The sequence below is a fragment of the Choloepus didactylus genome, chromosome 15 (assembly GCF_015220235.1).
Source record: "Choloepus didactylus isolate mChoDid1 chromosome 15, mChoDid1.pri, whole genome shotgun sequence".
NCBI lineage: Eukaryota > Metazoa > Chordata > Mammalia > Pilosa > Megalonychidae > Choloepus > Choloepus didactylus.
In genome coordinates, this window is record NC_051321.1 from 47,286,495 (window position 1) to 47,307,458 (window position 20,964).

Below are 20,964 nucleotides of genomic sequence, written 5' to 3' on the forward strand. Positions count from 1 at the left end.
CTGAAGATTTAAGTCCATGAAATGTCTTTGCAGTAGCAGTTAGGACAGTGCTTGCTTGACCAGACAGCTGGGCACCATTTTCTGGCAAAGTTGACGCATTAGCCTAATCATCACAACATTGTATGTGTATACCGCATTTTGTTCATCCATTCATTTGGTTGATGGACACTTGGATGTTTCCATTTTTTGGCAATTATGAATAATGCTACAATGAACATCCATGTGCAAATATGTTTGCATCCCTGATTTTAATATTTTTGCATATATGCCTAGAAGTGGGATTGCTAGGTCATATGATAATTTTATATTTAACTTTCTGAGGAACCATCAAACTGTTTCCACAGTGATTTGTTCCCACCAACAATGAATGAGTGTTCCTATTTCTCTGTATCTTCTCCAATATGTAAATTTCCATTTTGTGATGGTAGCCATTCTACTGGATGTGAAATGGCATCTCATTGATTTGCTTTTCCCTAATGGCTGGTGTTGATTAGCATCTTTTCAAGTGCTTTCTGGCCATTTGTATGTCTTTTTTGGAGAAATGTCTTCTCAAGTCTTTGCCCATTTTTTAACTGTTTGTCTTTTTATTTTTGGTGGTTATAGTGTTTCTTTATATATTCTGGATATTAAACCCTTATCAGATATGTGGTTTCTAAATATTTTATCCCATTCTGTAGGTTGTCTTTTCACTTTCATGATAAATACTTTGATACACAAAAGTATTTAGTTTTGATGAGGTCTATCTATTTTTTCTTTTGTTGCTCATGCTTTGGGTGTAAAGTCTCAGAGAACTTTGCCTAACATAAAGACCTAAGGAAGCCTCCCTATGTTTTCTTCTAGGATTTTTATCGTTCTATCTATTGTCCATTATTTACAACATATTAGGTGTATTTTTTTCCCATATATTACCCTATTATTAAGACCTTGTATTAGTGTCATACATTTTTCATAATCCATTAAAGAATATTATTATATTTGTACTATTAACTATAGACCATCGTCTATAATAGGGTTCACTGTGTTAAGCAGTCCTGTTTTATCTTTAAATTTTTATTCTAGTAATGTATAACACCTAAAGTTTCCCCTTTTAACCACATTCACCTATATAATTTGGTGCTGTTAATTACACTTAAAATATTGAGCTACCATCACCACCATCCAATTCCAAAACTTTACAATCAACCTAAATAAAAATTCTGTACAAATTAATCATCAACTCCTCATTCTCTAAACCCAGTCTATCCCCTGGTATACTATAATTTAGATTCTAACTTTACAAATTTGCTTATTATAATAAGTTTGTATCAGTGAGATCATACAATATTTGTCCTTTTGTGTCTGACTGATTTCCTTCAGCATAATGTCCTCAAGGTTCATCCAGGTTGTTGCATGCATCAGGACTTCATTCCTTTTTATGGCTGGATAATATTCCATTGTATGTATATACCACATTTTGTTTATCCATTCACTGGCTGATGAACACTGGGGTTGCTTCATTTTTTGGCAAATGTGAATAAAGTTACTGTGAACATCAGTGCACAAATATCTGTTCAAGTCCCTACTTTCAATTCTTCTGGGTATATACATAGTAGCAGGATTGCTGGGTCATATGGTAATTCTAAATTTAGCTTTATGAGGAACTGCCAGTCTTCTACAGTGGCTGCACCATTTTACATTCCCACCAGCAATGAATGAGTGTTCCTATTTCTCCACATCCTCTCCAATCCTTGAAGTTTTCTTTTTTTTTCTTTAATAGTAGCCATTCTAGTGGGTATGAAATGATATCTCTTTGTGGTTTTGATTCGCATTCCACTAATAGCCAGTGATGTTAAGCATCTTATCACGTGTTTTTTAGCCATTTGTGTCTCCTCTTTGGAAAACTATCTATTCAAGTCTTGCCCATTTTCCCTTCTCTTCTCCTTCTTGGACATTCATTATGCATATGTTTGTGTACTTCATGCTATCATTCAAATCTCAGAGCCACTGCATAAATTTTTCTATTCTTTTTTTTATTTCTTGTTCTGATTGTATGATTTTGATTGCAATGTCTTCCCTAGTTATCTGATCCTTTCTTCTGCCTGTTCAAATCTGCTGTTGTATGCCTCCAGTGTATTTTAATCATGACTACTGTGCCTTTCATCCTCATGATTTCTGTTATGTTTCTTTTATACTTTCAAATTTTTCTTTATGCTCACCCAGTGTCTTCTCAATATGCTTTATCTCTTTATGCATATTTTCCTTCATCTCCTTGATTTGCTTTAGATTTGTTTGAACTTCTTTGAATAGTTGTTCCAAATTCTGTCTCCTCTGAATTCTTAATTTATTCCCTTAACTAAGCCATATCTTCCTGTTTCTTAGTATGACTTGTAATTTTTTGCTGATGTCTAGGCATCTGATTATCTTGATGAGTTAATTCTGAAGGTCAGTTTCTCTTTCTTCTCTAGGGTTTTATTGTTGATTGGATTCATGTTAAGGCTCTTCTTTGACACTTTGTCTAACTTATTTTAGTCCTTTAGAATAGACTTTGATTATATGGTCTCAGTTCTTCATCTTATTCTTGCTCTTGCTATGGGGTATGATTTTTGATATTGCACTTTTTTTGTAATTGCTTCACCTCTAGGAGAAAGCATCCTTTTCTCTATTCCTGCTCTGGGCATCTTTAACTATTCTGTTCACTTTTGTGTAGAATTTTCTCCTCACCTCCTATGAGTTGGTTAAATTCTTTCCTTCACTCAGTTCCTGTTTCCCTTATACTTTTCAGTTCTGGGATCCTCCAGTCTTACAGCAGTTGAGTTTAATCCCTTTTTTAATTTTTATTTTTCTCTGTGAGGCTTCTCTGCCTCCAGTTTCTTCCCTGTTTTTATATCCTGCCCCAGGGAGCCAGATGGGGCCTATCCAGAAAGGGGTGGGGGTCACTCCAGAAAAGTCCATTTTGTGTTAGGGAGTCCAGCCATTGTACTGGATTGAGAGAGTGCACCCTCTGGCTGCTGGCATTCTGCTGCAGTTTCCCATCCCCTTCTGAGGGTCCTTTTTTATGCAGCACTCCTCAGTGGCTAGTGTTCTGCCCAGGGTGCCTGTGGACTTGGGTCCCTGTTCCTGGGTATGCATAGGGTTCTAACTCACTGCTGTGAATTACTCTATAGTCTGTGTGCCTGGTGGGAGGGAGCCAGGCCCCTGCCTCTGGAGAACTCCAAGCCGCATAGTAACAAGTTAGGGGGAGATGAGAGGACTGGCTGGTTTGGGATGTTAGTTTCCCACCTGATATTTGTCTCTTTCTTCAATTCAGCATTTTTGGTGACCTATCCAGTGTCTACTGTCCTCCAGAGTTCTAAGCAAGTGGAATTTGTGCTTATATTTGCTGAGCCTCTGGGGAGGTTTTTCCAGGGGACATCTTATGTCGCCAAATGTTGATGATATTACTCTCTTCTTTTTTAATGTCAGCATTTAGAGCTGTGAATTTCCCTCTCACCCCTGACTTTTCTGCATCCCTTAGGTTTTGGTATGTTGTATTTTCATTTTCATTTGCCTCAAGAGGTTTTCTAATTTCCTTTGTTAGTTTTTTTTGACCCACTTGTTTTTTAAGATCATGCTGTTTAATTTACCTACATAGTTTTGTATTTTCCATTTCTTCCTGTGGTATTGATTTCTAGCTTCATTCCTTTGTGGTTGGAGAAGATACATTGTATAATTTCAATTATTTTTTAATTTATTGAGACTTGTTTTGTTACCTAACATGTGGTCTATCCTAGAGAGTGATCCATGTGCACTAGAGAAGAATGTGTATTCTGCTGCTGTTTGGTGAACTGTGTAATATATATCTGTTAGGTTGTTAGTTTATAGTATGTTCAAGTCTTCTATTTACTTATTGATATTCTGTCTAGATGTTCTATCCATTATTGAAGGTGGTGCATTGAAGTCTCCTACAATTAATGTAGACCTATCTATTTCTCCCTTCAAATCTATCTATATTCATATATTCATGACTCTGCTATTAGGTGCATATATTCTTATAATTGTGAAATCTTCTTGTTGAATTGGCCCCTTTATCATTACATAGTCACCTTCTTTGTCCCTCATATCTGTTTTTGACTTAAAGTCTATTTTGTCTGTTTTTAGTTTAGCTACCCCAGGTCTCTTTTGGTTGTTACTTGTATGGCATATTTTTTCCATGCTTTCACTTTCAGCCTAGCTGTATCTTTCAATTTAGGGCAAGTTTCTTGCAGAGAGTGTATAGCTGGGTCATACTTTTTTAATCCACTCTACCAATCTCAGCCTCTGAACTGGAGAGTTTAGTTCACTTAAATTTAAAATAACTATTGCTAATCTAGGATTTTACCTTGCCATTTTGCTATTTTGTCTTTGTAAGTCTTATACCATTTTTTGATCCTAAATGTTTCCATTAATGCCTACTTTTGTATTTATTTAGTTTTTTTTGGTATTGTACCATTTTGTGTCTCTTCTCCTTTCTTTCTGAATGTATTTTTCATATATTTTCAGCTGGAATCATTTCAATTGTCTTTACGTCTTCTGCCAGCTCCAATCTGCTGTTGAAACTTTCTAGGGATTCTTTTTATTTCACTTATTGTGTTCTTCACCTCCATTATTTTGTTCCTATTGAGAATCTCAAAGAAATCCCCTTGCTGTTCATACATTGTTTTTCTCATATCCTTTAGTTTTTTCTGTATTTTCCTTTATTTCCTTGAGCATATTGAGGATCACTTTTTTTTTTTTTTTTTTTTTTTGTCTTTGTTGAGTACTTACAATGGTCTGTCCTTCTTAAGGGTTCCTGGATTTTCATCTTGTCCTTTGGATAGGCCATCAGTTCCCATTTTTTTGTTTGTCTTGTAATCTTTAGTTGCACACTGTTCATTTTAATATTTTAAAGTGTTAATTTTGGGGTTTAATCCCTGACCTATTTATTTCTTAAGTCTGTATCCAGCTAGTACTGTGACAGAGATTCCTTTAATTGCCAAGAGCTGATCAAAACAAACAAACCAAAGCAAAAAACACTTTTCACAGTCTTTGCTAATTGGCTCTGCTTTGGCTGATGGTCTCCTTCATAGCTTAGCCATCCTATCAAGAAGATCAGTCCAAGGCAAATGTGAAGTACAAGGTCCTCTCTGTCTTATCTGTGTCTGTGAGGAGCCAGGGAGCTTACTTCTTTTCCTGGTCTTGTGTCTGCTAGTGGACTTAGGAATTCCCCCATTTGCAGTCTACAGGAATTTGAATGAATGCTTCCTGTACTCCTTTTGAAATAGACTTCCACCCCCTTCCTGGATGCAGTATTATGTGACTTAATACAGAGTGTTGTCTGTTCCAGGATGCTTGACTTAATTGTTTCTTACACTGCTTTAATGTCTGCAGTGTGCTTCTTTGCCTTCAGGACAAATTCTGGGAGGAAAAGCCTGAGATGTGTTTCCTATGAGTTTTTCAGACTTCCTCCAAATAGATTGGCACTGACATGCAGGTACCTCGGTGTACATGTCAGGGCCACTCTGCTCCACCTGGAACAGGACCAGGACCCACAATGGGAGTGCAGAGTAGCTCCATCCATGTTGTGGCAAGGGTAGCGGGGGGTAGGGTGAGGGGGTGTCAGCAGCTTCTCCTTTAGACCCTTTACTCTTTTCCATAGTTTTGAGGAAGGGTACTCTCTTTAAGATTCCTCTGCTGCTTTTGCCTGAGGGGGTTTGGAATAATTGACACCTTCAGAGCCAGCCTCCAGTGATATGAAGTAGCTTATCAAAGGCAGTGATGAGTGATCAGACTGTACCCCGCCCTGGAGTTTGGTGGACAGTCTTTATGCCCCACCCTGGCACCAGGAAGCTGCACCAGGAGGCTAAGCTGCAGTCCCTTCTGCTGCCTGCCATGGAGCTGGGGGATGGGGTATGGTAGCTGCTGAAGTGAGGGTGAAATTCACTGGTATTTATTGCTGTTTACTAGTCTCTCCCTCCAGCGGTTCCTCAGATGCAGCACAGTGTTCCACTTGATTCTGGAGTTTCACAGAAGTTGATTTAAACAGTTCCTGCCAGTTCAATAGTTGTTTTGTAGAGGGATTGATTCCTGGAGCTTCTTAGTCCTCCATCTTCCCACAATTCTCCTCCCAGCCTTTGTCTTCTGTTCATCTTTCACAGTGTCCCTTGTTGATCATTTCCCAGTCCCATACCGATATTTTTCCTCCATGAGTGCAGTAGTAATCATTTGGAAGAATATGTGAGGGCAATAAGAGTTAGGCCTGGAGTTAGGATGAAACAGAAGGAACACAGAAGCTTGTTGGGACAGAAAATGCGGGAAACTTGGCCAGGGGATGTTAACCTGGTTAGATCTTATCTCCTTTCCACATTTACCTGGGATCACAGGGCTGCTTATGTGGACATGGTAACTTAGAGGAGGGCATGGAGAGGTTAATAAAGCAAGATGGCTTGTAAAATCTTCCTGATTCAATGGCCATATCACTGGAATGAGGGTGATGTAGCTCTTCATCTAAAATAGAAGAGATTGAATGGATGTCTCTGTAAATGGTAAGTAAATGTCCCATAAACTGCTACTCATCTATGTAGCAGTGATGTGCTAGAGCCAGCTTGTACCACCTCATGAGAGCCATTTGTTAAATACTCAGGAAATTTATGAGCTGGATGATAAATTGTTGGTAGCTTAAATTGACTATGATGGGAGTATTTACATTACAGAAATTGGAAAATTACAAATGAGGGCTTTTTCTCCCAGACAGACGGTTTATCAGCGTTAACACTGCCTTTGCCATACACAAGATAGATACTGCCAACCGATAAAAGTACTCTTTCTTACTAAGCCCAGGTTTGGCCTCCAGAATCTTTCTCAACACGCTGCTCCTGGCAGCAACCACATAGAATTGGATTGAGTACATGAGATGAACAATATATTCCATCCCTGCCCTAAAAGAGCTTTCATCCTTGTCCCTAGTATTAGGTGGTAGTACTATACATTGAGGAAGTTTGCTTTGGGATTGACAGTTTTGCTTGATCATTTTAATGATTTATGACATAATAAAGATCAAAAGCATCTCACACAAAGAAGCCACAATAATAACACAAACTCCAGATTGCAGCTGATTAAAGCATAATCAGAAATCGGTACTCAGCAGTGCCACTTATTTATGGGTGTTCTTTATGTGTATGTACCATACAAAGACACTAGCCATGCATTTGGATGTTTCTTGATTGATTAATTCAATGAGCATTTACTGAGTATCTTTGTTTTAGTTATATATTGTTATATAACAGATTATCTGGAAACATAGTTGCTTAAAACAATAATCATGTATTCTTGCCTGGGGTTTCTGTGGGCCAGGAATCCAAGAGTGGCTGGGTTGTGTGGTCCTGACTTGAGTTAGAATAGAAGTCATGTATAGTCACTTCTGTATCATGAGGTTGCACTCAGGTGGTGGCTGAGGCTACAGTGGTTTGAAAGTTTGACTGAGGCTGAATATCCCCTTCCATGGCTGATTGACCACATGGCCAGCAATTTAATGCTGGCAAGATGGTTCCTCTCCCCAAGAGCCTCTTTAGGGGGTGGCTGGAGTCTCCTTACATCATAGTGGCTGGATTCCCCAAGTCCAATAAGAGTAATGTGTATGTGAGAGAATATTGAGTTCTTCAATATGGAGGAATGGTTTGGTGTGATATGCAGAGATGCATTCTTGGGAAGTGAGGCAGTTAAGAGGACTTTGCACTATCTGTTCTCTCTGTCCCAATGCTTGTCCCTCAAATGTTGCATGACCAGCTCACTCTCTTCGTTTAAGCTTCTGCTGCAAGGTAGCCTCTTCAGAAAGATGTTTCCTTACTAACATCCATCACTCTCTTTTTCTTTCTCCAGTAATATTTTTCTTCATAGCATTTATCACTACAAGATATATTAAATTTTTGTTTGTTTATTGTCTTTCTCCCTCATTGGAATAAAAACTTTTTAATGGTAGGGATCTCATGCATATCTAGTACTTATTACAGTGATCGATATTAATACTATGTGTTGAATGATGAATAGGTAAGAGTACTGATTCTGTAGTTAGAGAACCTTGGGCCTGGGTCCTGACTCTGTTACTTACTAGCTCGGTGGACAAAGTATTTAACTTCTCTAAGCTTCAATGTTTCAGCTAAAATGGAGTTAACAATATTTTCCTCTTAGGGTAGTTATTCACCTAATTGTGCCTGTACAATCAAGCGTCTGGTAAATGTTACCTGTTACTATTACTGTTGTTATTATTATTACTGTAATAATTTACTCAAGCAAAAGAGTTGAAGGGTCACCTGACAGGGACATTTTGGTTTGGATCAGTGATTGAGCTTATCACCATAGCCTTTACTCATGCTGAGCTCCTATGTTTTCCATTTTCTTAGTTTCATTTTTTTTTTCTTCTTTGAAGGTTCTGAACAGACTGCAGAGTAAATATGGTTCCCTGTACAGAAGAGACAACGTTATCCTGAGTGGCACTCACACACACTCGGGCCCAGGGGGCTATTTCCAGTACACTGTGTTTGTAATTGCCAGTGAAGGATTTAGCAATCGGACTTTTCAGTACATGGTTTCCGGCATTGTGAAGGTAGGCAAAGTGCCAAATAGTCAGGGCAGCTTAGGAATGGTGTGGTATGATATGCAGAGATGCCTCTAGGATGTGGGCCCCAGCACTGTCTTACTACCCTTCTCTCTTCCTGACTTCCTTTTAGCTTCTGCGCCTGAGCTGTCGGCTGTCAGGCCTGAGGGACCGAGTGAGTGGACAGGAGAGTTCTATGGCAGTAAGCCCCAAAGAGATAGAACACATTTTGTGTGAAACCCTTCTAACTTACAGGGCCCCACCTGGCCTGATCTCAGTACAAAATCATGTGAAAAGAAACCCAGCAAGGAATCAAAAGTAATTAAAAATAATTCCAGTCTTATCTTGTCTTTCCCAAAGAGCATAAAAGGGAATCCACTTTATCAACACACATCCTCTACGGCAGCTCCAGACCTCCAGTGTGCTCCTACGAAATTCTTCAAACTCCTCCCCCATTCCTGGTTTGTGTAGCTCTGACTTCTCTCTCCTGTCTTCCAGCTTATTATATTATTCATATTCTCTTGCTTAGGACCCTTGTTCATGGTTTTTGTTTGTTTGTTTGTTTTTGTTTTTGTTTTTTCATTCCTTTGCCTTCCAGGTATAGTCTCTTTCTACCTTTTTTCATCAACACCGCTCCAAAATCCAGAGATCCAACCAGCAAGGAGAGAAATTGCTTTATGGCAGTGATTTTTAAACTGTGGTTGGCAATCTATTAATGGCTCATGAAATTAATTTTGTGGGTTGCAATAAGCATTAGAAAAAAAGAGCTATAAAAATAGATTGGAAAATATCATAGTGCATAACACAATTTAAGGGTATGTTTTGGTTTAGTGTGCATATGTTGATGTGTATTAAGTTATGAAAATGTCAAAAAAGTTTTTAAAACACTGCCTTAGAGAGTGGCGGGATGAAGAGGGTAGGGAGGGAGAGGACACTCACGTGTTAACCGGTCTTGTCCCAGGCTCCTAGGAGCCACGCGTCCCATGTGGGATATCTGAAATGACAAACGGTGCCTGGCTCAGCCCTTGCCCCAGCTGCAGAGCAGTCCAGAGAGAGCAGGAGATGGAGCTCTTGGCTAGTTCAGGTGTAAATCAGCCCAGTGCTTCCCTGTGCCCAGCACTTCTTTTCTCTCAACTCGAAGGCCATTTCTGTTCCCGCCGGGGCGACACCATCCATGTGGCTCTCCTGGCTTTCGTTCCGTAGTGGGCCCAGGGTGAGAGGAGGAGGGTGCCCACAGGTCTCTTCTGTTTATCGTGACTGCATCATTATCCCCACCAGGATTTCTAAACTTACAATGCCTTTTATTTATCTCTTTTTTCCCCTTCAGAGCATTGACATAGCACATGCAAATATGAAACCAGGTAAAATCTTTATCAATAAAGGAAATTTGGATGGTGTACAGATCAACCGCAGCCCTTATTCTTACCTTCACAATCCGCAGTCAGAGAGAGCAAGGTAAGAAGGAATTATCAAAATGAAATCATTGTATTTCCTTTAGGGAACAGCAACAAATTGAAGTACAGGATGGAGTATGGTGGGATCCTAGAATATTAAAGCTAAAATAATTTTAAAATATGTTTATAATCTAAGACAATCCCTGAAAAATGAACCCAATTCACTGGCCATGGGAGCCAGTGTGGATATTTTAAGGACCCCAGGCTTAGAAACCAGCACAACTGTGGTCTTTATCTTGGCTTTACCATCTTCTAGTTGCGTGGAATTAATGATTTACTTTTCCTGATTTATTGACTCTCAGCTTTTTCATCTCTAAAATGGAGAAAATAAGGTACATGACATGAATTTGTTAAATTAATGAATAGCTCATTTTTATTGCATGTTATCCAAAATAAATCGTCTTAGTTCAGGAGGATGTAGCAAGGGAGAGAAATAAGAACAAAGAGACTGGAATAAAGAGCAAGAGATTATGCCAACATAATTGAATGGAACAACTCAGGGAGATGATTAATTTGTCCTTTCTTTTCTTTTCTTTCTTTTAAAGCTATGAACCAGGTTTGTGACAGAAGTACTTGGCTATTATGGCAGTATAATATCTCAGTTTCAACCTGACCACTTGACAGTTCACATTTTTTCTGCATAGTTTTTCAGTAGCTCTCAAAGGATTTGATTTTTAGAAAACAGAATCTGGTTTCCCTTGAAAGGATATAAAAGATATGCTTTAAGTTATAAGTTGTGAATGCTTTTGGTTTTGCATATTCCTTGCTATTTTTAAAAAAGAGATTCCATTGAAATTGATACATGAATAGAAATTTCAAAGACAAATCCTTTTTTGTCAGAAATATATACGTTATGTAATATTACATACATTATATAAAAATGTATTTCAGCTCTAACGAGCTGACTTAGTGCCCCTAATATTGGTCACAGCTACAAACTGTTTCCTTAGCTGTGGAAAGAGTTTCTGGATTCAGTTTCAGACTATTGCTTGTCAGGGAGTCTCACTGAGAGGTGTTTTGTTTTTATTTTTGTGTCAGATTTTACTGTTCCTCATACATGAAGCCAGGCTCTAATGTAAAACTGACTGCGTTTCTTTGTTTTGCTGACTAGGTATTCTTCAAATACAGACAAGGAAATGGTAGTCTTGAAAATGACAGATTTGAATGGAGAGGAACTGGGTCTTATCAGGTACTCTATTTCCTTTATATTTATTCTTTAAATCTCTGTCAGGATAATTTCCTGAATTCCGAGGGGGAGTGGAACAGAGAATAAAATAGAATAAAAGAGAATAAAATCATGCCAGCAGATGCTGGGGATAAACCAAGCAATTGAGTCCAGACTCCACACATCCAGGACCCAGCCATGAGCACTTGGCAGGGACCCCAGCTTCTCAGGGCTTAATTCTTCTTCTTAAAGTAGGTAAATATGAGTATTACCGAAGTGAGGGATCTGGGTAGGTAAAGAGCTCAGCACAGCATCTGGCACATAATCAAAGATCAGTCAAGTTTGCAGTTATTACTGCATGAAGATCTCTGATCTGCTACTGCTTTGTTGGTGGACAGTTTATCTCTTGGTAAAATGGAGGAAACTATCTGACCAGGTAGGCAAGTGATTATGGAGTTGAGATTATTTACCTGCATTTTCCTAAAAGGATTAAGCCTATTGTAGGACAATGCCAATTAGTGATAAAAGCAGAACTGAGAACACCCAAAGGAAGAGTTAGGGTAAAATTATAGTTTAATACAGATTTTAGCACTGTTTTCTGGCAGTGTCAACGTATCGGAAAACATGTGGATTTTGTATTCTCTAGAAAAAGGGAGTTCACAATCATATGTAATTTTGGTCTCTGGAATTAGACTGACTCAGGAATTGACTGGGTGTGAGTTCTTATATAAAAGGATCTCTGGGTCTACCTTGTCCTGTGGACGTACAAATGGTGCAGAAATCCCTTAAAATGAAGTAAGGAAATGAACGATAGTGCTTGGGTGCTAGAGTCAAATGGCTGGGGTTCAACTCTGAGCTCTCGTCCTTATTGGCTATGTGACTTTGGATAAGTTATATAACTGTTACGTGTCTCAGTGTTCTTATCTTTAAAATTGTGGGATACAGTGAGTCTTTAAAAATGTAGATAATAAGCGTTAGTAAACGTAGTGAGAGATTGACCAGGTAGAATTATGAGTATCCAATTGAATGATTCTGTGAGAGTAAAATTAACAGTGAATTAAAAGTAATAAAGACATGAAGAAGAATGTTAAATGCTCTGACTCAGTTCAGACACCAGGGTTGGCCCTATAACTAGGTGGAGGACAGCACAGTGGTAAGGATTGGGTTCACCTGGACTTGGGCTCCTACCTCAGCCCCGACACTTACCAAACCTATGGCTTGGGGAAAGTGACTTACCTATTTTCACCTCAATTACCATATTTGAAAATGGGAGTAGTAATACCTCATAGAGGTTGTCTGAGGATTAAATGAGACAATACATACAAAGCTCTAGTTCTGTGCCTGGCATGTACTAAGAATAATTTTAGCTAAAAGGTAAGGAGTAGAATAAGATTCAACCTCATCCAAATAGCTCTATTATTGGCATAACAAAGTACTTGAAATTCTTAGCATGGGAGTTACTCCTTTGGGTTTAAATTGGGGTGACTGAAATCTCCCCGCTAAACTTATCTTTGTTATGTGGGATGACATAATAGAACACATTCTTCCATCACAATAAATTCATTTATTGATTAGTTGCCACTTGGCATTCAATTTAACAGACCTTCTATATGTCAGCCATTCAGGGGTGTGCTTAGGGTATGTTCTGATGAGTGAGGCATGGTCCCTGTCCTCAAAGTGCTATGGACCAGGGAAGTGACTAGAGCAGGAGCCCGAGAGATGGATAGACAGACAAATAACCTAAAATAAGTCAGATGGCCATCAGTGCTAGCATGTGGGCATAAATAAATGCTGTCAGAATCTGAAGGAGCTAGCACTACGTTCTGCCTGGGAGCATGGAGGAAGGCTCCAAAGAGAAAATGACATTTGAATCGGACCTTTAGGAGCCATGGGATTTCTCATGGAATCGTGAAGAAGAGTGGGCTGTGAGGCCCAAGTGTGGACCAGGTCAGGGAGTGGGTGAGAGATGAATCTGGAAAGGTAAGCTCGCGATAGATTGTGGAGCACATTAGTACGGAATTTGATCAGGATCAGGAGAGGGAACAGATAAGAGCCCACATTTATTACTAGTTAGACTGAATATCCCAAATTTAAGAGAAGAACGTGGCTTTTGCCTTACAGTTTCTATTTAATTCAAGGCTTAATGACTGGGCCATTCATGATTCTCTTTTTATAGTTTAAGAATCACTTAACATGGTTGAGTAGAAAAATAGGGGAAGGAAACAAACAGACAAAGGTACCCAGTGTTCTTTTTTACTTCAATTGCTCTTTTTCACTCTAATTATTATTCTTGTTACTCTTGTGTGTGTGCTAATGAAGGTGTCAGGGATTGATTTGGGTGATGAATGTACAACTATGTAATGGTACTGTGAACAATCGAAAGTACGATTTGTTTTGTATGACTGCGTGGTATATGAATATATCTCAATAAAATGAAGATTAAAAAAAAAAAAAAAAAGAATCACTTAACAATGGGAACAGGAAATTTAAAAATGTTACTTTTGTGGCCAGATGTTCTTTGCCTCCTTGAATATAACCTATATTGCATATCTGGATGTTCCAGGATCAAATGTCAAGGTTATAGCAACGCTTTTCCATCTGTTGTGCATAATGCCCTGCAATCACATTCCATCGTTTCTATAGCTGCCATATGTTATCCTTGATGTAATTGCTCCTGCAATTGCCTCTTGTTGCATAGTGATAATTGCTCAGTGAATACATTAAAAAGGATCCAAAACATAAAGCCAAATCTGAGCTCCTGAGTAACTCAGCCACCACATATAGGTGCCTGCTGTTAGACAGAATCCCAAGGTTTGGGGAGTTTGGAAGCAAAGAAGCTCAGAATTGCTGAGCATGGAGATCATCTAGTTCAACCTTCAGCGGAGGAAACGAGGCCTAGAAAGGTGGTGTGACCTGCCCAATGTCACAGGGATAGTTTATAGTGAATCCAAGAGTATCCTCTTCACATTGAAAATCATATTGAAATTCAGAATTCATTCCTTCCTGCTTTCATTTTTTTCTTCATTTCTGTATTCAACAAGTCTGCTCTAGATATCTACTGTGTGTCACGCAATGCTTCCCAATCCTTGGAATGATGCATTCTCAGGCCTTGGAATCAGAATACCTGTGTTTGTGCTCCTTGAGTCTCTGAGACCCAATTTCCACATTTCTTGAATGTGGATGTAATGTCTTCTCTCCACACAGGGATTATTATTCATTCTTTCACTTGTTTGTGTAATATACGTGTCATGTACTGAGCTAATACTAGTTACACTGGTGAACAAAAGTACATGTAGTTGCTACCGTTACAGAAGTTACAGTTTACTGGTAGACAGAAGACACTCAAATAATCATACAAATACACGTAAAGCTACGATTGGTTAAGTGCTAAGAAAGGGAAGTATGTAGAGCTGTGAACACATATCTTAGAGGGATTTATCCTAGTCAGGGAGATTGGGAAAGGCTTCCCTTTCCCAATGGAGTTGAAATGTGTAGGAAGAATAGGAATTAACTGGGAAAACAGAAGGCAGGAAAGAACATTTAACACAGGGGGATGCATGTACAAAAGTCCAGTGGCCCATTTTGAAGAACTGAAAGAAAGTCCATGGGGCTGGAGGGGAGAGTAATGAGAGGGGGAGGTGTGAGGCAAAGCTAGAGGTGGAGCTCTATTGGTGGTCATGGTAAAGATTTTGGTCTTTATACCAAGGAGAATGGAAAATCATTAAAGTGTTTTAAGCTGGGGCTAGTGGCTGGGGATCCTTGATGAGTTAGGAACGTTGGCAACTTGAGAAATGACATAAAATTAAATGCATGAAACTGTTTCATAAACATTAAGTCCTCTACAATTGTGAGGCTGCCATTGGCTCCAGTTGCTCTGTCTAGTGTAAGGAAAATACTTCTACCTTTTTGCCTGGTACCACCTTACTCAAAAACACTGGATACATTTTCTGCAGAAGTAGGGAATGTGTTTGGGATGATCTGAATGAAAATATAACCTGTGTGGCATTTTCAAAATTCACTTTGAGAGAATTCCGGAAGGCGTCTCAATAGAGGCTCTGTCTTCCAGTGGAGGAAATGGAATGGAGTCTTGAGAAATCCTGGTGTATTAATCACCATGTGGATGAAGAAGCTGTGAAGGGAGAAAAGAAGACAAAGGTTTCAAATTTCCTTACCAAAAAAAAAAAAGTCACCAGGGCAGATAATCCAAATGGCAGTTCTGGGCTGTGGCAGAGCTGTTTCTCAGACAGTCACCCTTATGAGGCAGCTCTGGGTTGGCAGCTGGGAGACTGGCTCATTTGCCCAAGCATGCTTCGACAAGACTGGCTCTGGCTTACTTTTATTCCCTTCTTTGCTTCAGGAGAGTTTTCTTCCTTGAGTTCGTGGGAGTGGCATGGACTCTTTATTTTCCCCACCTGTCAGCCTTCTAGGATTTGGTATGACATGGTTCCTATTTGTTGGAGCCATAAGGAAGGTCTGAGCAGATATTTGAGTGATAGCTCCAGTGCTTTCTGTTTTTAACATTGCACTTTCTTTTATTCTTACAGAAAGGAGTTTTATATAGGGGCACCCTTTAAAGGTACAGTTTAAAAATCAACAGGAGCAGTGATTTGGTCAACCTGAATAATTTTGTGTGCAAACAGAAAAGTCCAATTTATGCAATGACATTAATTTATCTGAATGACATTGACTTAGAGAACTCAGTGGAGGCGGGGTATAACTATTCTCTGCCATCTATGACTATGTCTTCTTGAATTGAAATGTCTGTACTTCTGTTCTCTCTATTCTATCCTCTTTACTCTCCCCCTGGGTCCACTCAACCTCACTCAAATAGCAAATTCTGAAACCTCAGTGACAACCCCTCACTAAACCATTCTTGACCTCTTCTCTTTTCTCCATCTCACCTCCTCTTCATCTTCATAAATACCTTCTCCAGTAGCACTAACTAGCTTACAAATTTCTGCTCTACATTCCTCATTGAATTTCTCTTTCCCATCCTGCCCCTTCTATGATGTTCTGAAGCTTGATGCTGTCTTCTGACTCTAACTTACCAGTCATTTATCTGTGTTGTTCCTTTCCTCGTGGCCATGGTTGCATAGCACGTGTTCATCCTGTGTCTGGCCCATCCCCATGTAAAGAGGAGATGCTTAATAAAGGCTTGTTTATGCAAGTGTGATGATAGTTGACTGACAACAAAGAAGCATCATGTTTCTGTGAATTAAATTGTCCTAAGTTTAGAAAACAAACCCATAAAAGCCAATCGTCATAACTGTCAGAAAACATTACTTATTTGATTGTTGAATTTCTGAAAAGATCTTGAAGATTATAATTTTTTCCATTTTTTTCAATATAAAAATAATATATACTCACCATAGAAAACTTGAAAAGTATAGAAAAGTAGACAGGAAGAAAAATGCATTCAAAGTTATAGTACCCAAAGACAACTGTGGTTAATATTCAGGAGCATTTTTTCCTGCTTGTTTCCCTATATGGAATGTATAATAAGAAATAAGTTTGATTAAAAAGCCATTCTCTAAAAGGGATGCTTACTTGTTTTCACTTACAGACATGAGAAGCATTAACATACTATGAAAATGTTAACAATGTTATCTCTATATATTGAGGCTATCAAAGGGTTTTAAAATTTTTCTTTTGTTTATATATTTTCTAAATTTCCCACAGTGAGCAAAATATGATTAAAATTTTTTCTGGTGTCTTGATACTCAGAGATAACTTCTATTAAATATTTTTTTACATAGCCTTTTAGACTTTGTCAGTATGTTTATAATTTTTTTAAAATGTATTTTAAAAAGTGGGATTTTATTGTATATACAGTTTGGTAAGTTTTTTTCCTTTTAGAAATACCTTATGAATACCTATCAGTTCCAGTTAGTATTTTTTAAATGACCGTTTTTTATTGCTACATACTATTGCATTATATGTATGTATAATTTACTCAACTAAGCAGCAGTCATTTGATATTTGATAAATATTCTTGAACAAATATCTTATATATCTGCCAGTAATTTCTTTAAGGTAAATTCTTAGAAGTGGGATTGCTGAACCAAAGAAAATGCTTATATTTTTAGACTTTTCTTATAAATTGACAAATGGCCCTCTAGAAAGGTTTTGGTGGTTCTTGACAATCTGAGTATTATGATGGTTTACAATTGCTGCCAAGTGATAGACCAAAAAATCCAAAGACCAAAAAACCCAAATCATTGTTGTTTTCCTTTGAATTTATTCAACTCCTAGTTAAAATGAATTAACAAAAAGTATCCCATATTGAACATTTTTTTGTTTTCCTTTTTGTTGATTGTTTAATCATACCATTTAGGGCACAAGAATTTTGATTGCATTAGTTTTTTAGAATCCACCCAAACAAGATGTTTCTCCAATAACATCTGCAGAGGCTTTTTCATCTAAGACTTTTGAAGATAACTAAAGGATTTGTTGAGAATGTGCATCTTTTCTCTAGAGCAGAGACAGCAAAATGATTCTTGAGTATGCTGGACCCCTGGTTTATCTGTAATTTCAGAAAGGCTCCTCTGTGCTACAACTCAAGTCTTTCTTTACTCTGATGAACTTGGTCTGTATTCTCTGTTTAAAATTCAGGTCACTCTTTGGTAAAATCAAGGACCCAAAAATTCTTCTAGTATAACACAATTCAATACCTTTGTTCTCCTCCACTAAGCAGTTTGCAGTGAGGTGGACTGAGGAAGATTGTGAGGGAGTGAAAAAGAGGTGTATCAGGGTAATAATTAATTAAGATGAATATCAGGGTAATTAATGCCAGGTAGAGTAATTAATGCCAATATGTGCTGCAATAGGAGGGGACATTCCAGTGTCTTACACATTAAAGATTTATTTCCCACTCATGCAAAGTCTAATGAATATTGAGTGGTCCTCAGTACACATATTATTGTCCAGAGCTATTCACATGCCCCATCCTGCAAGTGGGACTGGGGAAATAAAAGAGCACAGGGGCATTTTGTGAACACTTAAGTCTCTGCCACAAGAGGGCAGGGTATCCTTATTTAATGAATTTCATGCCCATATGATTTGAGTATATATTTCTAACACACACACACACACACACACATACACCAACACAACATTTATTTTAACATTGAATTAATCTTATAAATTACGTATATATTTATACTGAGAGTTTTACATCCCTTTTTCCCTTATTATCATGATCATCATTACCACCATCATCAGTATCATCCTAGTGAATATTTATTCCATTCTTAGTACAAACCAGGCTCTGTGCTAAGCACCTTACAGATATTAGTTCCTTTAATTGTCACCAAATGCTGTGAGGTAGAGTCTTAGTTCCCCAGAGGCTAAAACAAATACTATACAATGGGTTGGCTTAAGCAATGGGAATTTATCAGCTCATGCTTTTGAGGCTAGGACAAGTCCAAAATCAAGGTGTCAGCAAGGCAGTGCTTTCACCCTGGAGACCATGGCACTCAGGGACTGACTGCTGGAGTTCTCTGGGGTTCCTTGGCCTTCCAGTCACAAGGCAGTGCATGTGGCGATGTCTTCTCCCTTCTCTTCTGGATTCCATTGACTTCTGGCTTCTTCTCAAGGCTTTCTCTCTCTGTGTGTCTGAATTTAATTCTGATTATAAAGGACTCTAGTAATTCAGATTAAGCCCAACCTGAATCAGTTTTCTGTACCTTAACTAAAAATAACATCTTCAGATGTTATCTTCAATGGGTTCACAACCACATGTTTTTAATGGATTAATATTAAAAACATATACTTTTCTGGGGTATAGAATTCAACACCCTGAGGTTCAAAAAGGTTGAATAAGTTACTCAAGGTCTCAAAACTAATAAGTAGGGGAGTTAGGAGTCAAACCCAGTGTGTCTGACCCCAGAGCTGATATTCCAAGCTACTAAACCATGTGGACGCATATAGTATTTACCCAAAGAGCCCCCATGTTACCACGAATACTCCTGAATACTTTTGAATGGATGCACAATATTCAGTTTCCTGATGGTAGATAATTAGATGGGGGAGGGTCGCATCTAGCAATAGGGTCTTGGTGTAACCCACACAAAGGCAACCCCTTCTCGGGGCTGACTGAGGTGCCTGGCTTGGTGAGCTGAGTAAGGGCTGAATTTCAGCCCCACTCACCCCCTTTGACAGTCACCTTTGTGCAGGGTACTACTTGCATACTGGAAACAATGGCCCAGCTCTGAGAGAATGGAACCTGAGTGGGTTTGTTACTGTTTTAAAATATTTAAGGAGCTCAATTTTGCATTTCACTTTTTTTTTTTTTGTTTCACAGTAGAAAGCGTGCAGTGCCTGCATTGAAAGAGGCCCCAGAGATCTTCTGCTTCTAATGCCTCACCTGGGAGGGAAAATAATTATAATATTCCATATTAATGTGTTGTTTGTTGATTCACAAAGCATGGCAAAATGTATTATTTTTTAATCTGGGAAACAGAGATCCAGAAAATTTAACTTTGCTACCAACTAGGATAAGATCCCAAATCTCTTGATTTCCCTCATTACTCCTGATTACACCAAGGTGACTGAAGCAGAGCCCTGCTTCCTATTTTCCTTCCTAATTGTGACAAATTCATTATTTTAAAATGTTTATTAACAGCCACATATTCATCCCTTTTATGTATGCATTCTAACTTCTTCTTTAGAAACTACCTAAACCTTTTTTTCCCTCTATTTTGAACTTTGCTTTGATGAATATTTTTTGACCAGATAAAATAAATTAATTACAGCCTTTTAAAATTGAAATGATTACCTTCCTGTGTATCTTTATAAATATCCATCTATTACCATAGTACTTTGGTTGCTGTGACAAGGCTGATATTTTAACAGCAAATACTGCAAAGGACAGAGGAGGAAAATACATCTTCCTTGTTTGAAATTCAAATAACATTTTTTGAATATTTATTATTTCCAATTTGTAGAGAAAAATTTCAAGTTATTTATCAAGGCCTAAAATAAATGAAATAAGAATTCAAGACTGCAGTCTAATTAGTAGACCAAAATTCTTAGCATTTGCTTTCTCCTCGGATATTATTGTGGCTAATGGTATGTTCCTTGATGACAGAAAACAAATCTGATTCCTCTGTATATTCCTTGGGTTTAACACAATGCCAAGTGCCCACTTGGCTACCAATACATTTATGTTGATTGAATTGAGGGAACAACCACCAGCTTTCCCTGTCCATAGCTGTTCTGCTCTGGCCACGCTGACTATCCATTCTCTGAACACACTGTACTCCTTCACATCTCTGTGCCTTTGCATATCCTATCTCCTCTGCTAAGAGGGCCTTTTCCTCAGCAGTCCCATTACCAAGTTCCTACTCCTCTTTTACAACCTGCTCAAATGTCACTTTCTTTGTGAAGCATTCTTCAAGGCAAAGCTTTGCCTCGTTCATCTCCATGTCCCCAGTGCCCAGCACAGAGTCAAGTTAACTGAATGTGCATTGAACAAGCAGGTGAATGAACTGAAGGGGCAGAGCCAGTATCCCACGGACTTGGTGGTCTGAAAAACTTGCTTCTTAACTTACAACTGGGTGACCCTGGTCAGTGTCACTTTGCCCCTCTGAGGCTTAGTTTCCTTTGTCAGGTTACTTTGCCCTCTGAGGCTTAGTTCCCTTAGTCGTGAAATGGGGATAATGATAGTACATGCCTCAAAAGGTTTTTGTGAGAGAATAAAATGAGGTCCTGTAGATAAAATGGGTGGCCTAATAAGGGCTAAATGCTAGTCGATGTTGGTGGAATTGTTCTGTGGATTT

At 38.5% G+C, this 20,964-nt stretch overlaps 1 protein-coding gene across 1 annotated transcript in view; it reads left to right on the top strand.

Moving 5' to 3' along the window:
* ASAH2 (N-acylsphingosine amidohydrolase 2) overlaps positions 1 to 20,964 on the top strand; it is a 97,525-nt gene that overhangs the window by 23,980 nt on the left and 52,581 nt on the right. Inside the window, exons 5-7 of the mRNA XM_037804987.1 lie at positions 8,399 to 8,575; positions 9,894 to 10,021; positions 11,132 to 11,209. Of these exons, the coding sequence (XP_037660915.1) occupies positions 8,399 to 8,575; positions 9,894 to 10,021; positions 11,132 to 11,209 (383 nt within the window). The remainder of the gene's footprint in view (positions 1 to 8,398; positions 8,576 to 9,893; positions 10,022 to 11,131; positions 11,210 to 20,964) is intronic.